This window comes from Monoraphidium neglectum (genome assembly GCF_000611645.1).
Source record: "Monoraphidium neglectum strain SAG 48.87 unplaced genomic scaffold scaffold03438, whole genome shotgun sequence".
Classification (NCBI taxonomy): Eukaryota; Viridiplantae; Chlorophyta; class Chlorophyceae; order Sphaeropleales; family Selenastraceae; genus Monoraphidium; species Monoraphidium neglectum.
The window spans coordinates 3,951-6,393 of record NW_014010191.1 but is presented as its reverse complement, the minus strand read 5'-3'; the positions used below and the strand labels follow the sequence as shown (position 1 = coordinate 6,393).

The 2,443-nt window shown below is 66.3% G+C and overlaps 1 protein-coding gene across 1 annotated transcript; it reads left to right on the top strand.

Annotated features, from left to right (window-relative positions):
- Positions 1 to 295: 295 nt before the first annotated feature.
- On the top strand, positions 296 to 1,849 carry MNEG_12792 (hypothetical protein; the record flags this gene model as incomplete). Its single annotated transcript, XM_014038736.1, has 3 exons — positions 296 to 495; positions 720 to 930; positions 1,172 to 1,849. The coding sequence occupies 3 exons, from the start codon at positions 296 to 298 to the stop codon at positions 1,847 to 1,849; spliced, it is 1,089 nt and encodes a 362-aa protein (XP_013894190.1).
- Between the last annotated feature and the right edge of the window lie 594 nt (positions 1,850 to 2,443).

The following is a 2,443-nucleotide window of genomic DNA, read 5'->3' as shown; positions in this document are numbered from 1 at the left end:
AGGCGAGGGCGGGAGGGAGCAGAAGTGTGTTGTAACGTACGCTTATGCACATGTGTTCATGGGCGGCTGCATGTGTGTGTGTGTGTGTGTGTGTGTGTGTGCACGTGCTCATGCTCATGCACCTTTGCATCTTAGGTCAAGAGGAATCACGGATGCAAGTTTGACGGCCCGCATACCCACCTTCAGGTTACTCAACACACGCACGCCCACAGACGTGCAAGCCTCCGAACCTCCCTCCGCCTGCACCCTCCCTCCGTCTCCAGGCACCCTCCCGGCGCGCCTCGCGCAGCAGCGCATGCTCGAATTCATAGACCTCTCCAACAACCGCCTCGTTGCTGGCCTCCCGGCGTTTGCCGGCAACCTGGCGCCGGGGCAGCGCGTGGGGGCGTACTTTGATGTCAGCGACAACATGCTCAGCGGCAGCGTGCCGGCCGGCCTTAGTAACCTGGCTGTGTTCAACCCCAAGGTGGCGGCGCTGTACCCAACAAGAGCCGCGTGAGTGCATGGTTTCTGCGGGGGACAGGCGGAGTGGCAGGCGGAGTTGCATGCATCTGGAAGGGGGGGCGCAGGGTGCTGCGACGCGCGATTGCTGCAGAAGCCAGGAATTAGACTCCGCCGTCATGCCATTCCCCTCCCCACTTCCTGCCGTCTACCCCCTGCACCTGCATGCCACACCATCACCTCTCATCCTGTTCCCGCTCCCTCACCCCTGCCCGCAGCCCCAATGGCAGCCCAGCCAAGGCGTTTGACATCAGCGGCAACCTCCTCTCGGGGCCCGTGCCCCCCTTCCTCTGGACGCTGCTTCCGGCCGCCGCGGCCGCAGCCTGCCCGCCCAGCCCCGGCGCCCTTTACTGCCCAAACATGCGCGTCGGCCTGAGGGGCCCCCACCAGGCACTGACCTGCCCGCCGGCGCCGCCGGCGCCCCCACAGGTTGGTCCCCACCCCCGCTGGCGGGGCGCCACCCCCTCATATCCTTGTTGATGGTTCAAAGCGCATCATCACATGTTCAAAATTGTCACAGCCCTTTCATTGCACGCTTCCCTGGACCACCAGTCTGCCCTGGTCTCCCCGACAAACGCGTGCTTGTAGCCTCCTAAGGCACAAAATGTTTCCTGCGCATCCCCCCTCCTAAACGGTTCCTTTCACGCATTCTCCCACCCTACGGCCCCAGTCTTTCCTCTCGGATCAGGAGCTGGCCATGCGGCAGCTTCTCGTCAGCTGCACAGATCCCGTCACCGGAGATCTGATGGAGCTCGTCTCTGTCGTCACCGGCCGGCCCAGATCTCTCAAAGACGCATCCAACGGCGTCGCATCAACGTTCGACGACGGCATCGTCGTCCCACTTGTCGGCACGCTCGCGCCGCCCCGTCCGGGCGGCGGCGCCAGCAAGCTGCCCGCAGGGGCGGTGGCCGGCATTGTGATCGGCGTCATCGCGGCTGTGGGGATCGTCGGCGGCGCCGGCTTTGTGCTCGGCAAGCGGTGGCACGCGGCGACGATGGCGCGGCGATGGGAGAAGTTCCGGGACGAGCCGTTGCCTGCCCCGCGCGCCGCGCCGCCGGCCCGCCCGCCGTTGCGCAGCGTCGGCGGCCCCGACGGCTCCAACCTGCCGCGGTCTGGCGGCGGCGGCGGCGTGAACGGCGGCCCGCCCCGCACGACGAGCGGCGGCCCGGCGGCGGCGGCCACCAGGAACGGCCGGAGTCCGGATGGTGTGGCGCTGTCGAGCTATCCGAGCGGCGGCAGGGGCGCCAGGCCCGCTTCCGGCAGCGGCGCCGCGCCGCAGCCCACCTCCCAGAGCCGCCCCGTGCTGACGCCCGACCTCCGGAAGATCTTCGACAACAACGCGATCTGAGCGTGTGAATCTGATCCAGATCAAGTTCATACGAACCTGGTCGCAAAAACCCTGCAGTATGCACCAACGGCGCGGCCCCGCACACTGCTTTTCACTGGGCCGCGCCAGCTGCACTGACCAGTCGCGCCGCGCGCAAACCGAATCGAGGCGCGCCGTCGCTGCAGCACCGGCCCTTCTGCCGGCCGCGGCCTGGTGCGCCCCTGGCGCGGCGCAGCCTGGAATTGGCTGCGGCGGCGGATACAATCAATCGCCGCCCTCTCCATCTGAAGCCTGGCCGAAACCCTGGCTGGCTCCTCGGTCACACTGCATGCACTTGCCCCGTAGTGTAGCGGGGGCTGCAAAGAATGCGAACCGTCACATAAAGCCCCACACATTTTTTGGGCTTCCAACAGCTGGCCGCGGCTGCTAGCGCTCATCTTTTGTCGTACGCGTTTGCAGCGCGTGGACGGAGCGCACGTCATTGCTTGGCTGCGGCCGAATCTCATTTTTTTAGGGCGCTCAGCCGCGGAAGGTACTGGTGGGGTAGTTGGCACGGATGTGCCCCCAGACTAACTTTGCCAGGTGCGCCCATGACAAGCCCCGCACATGCCACTC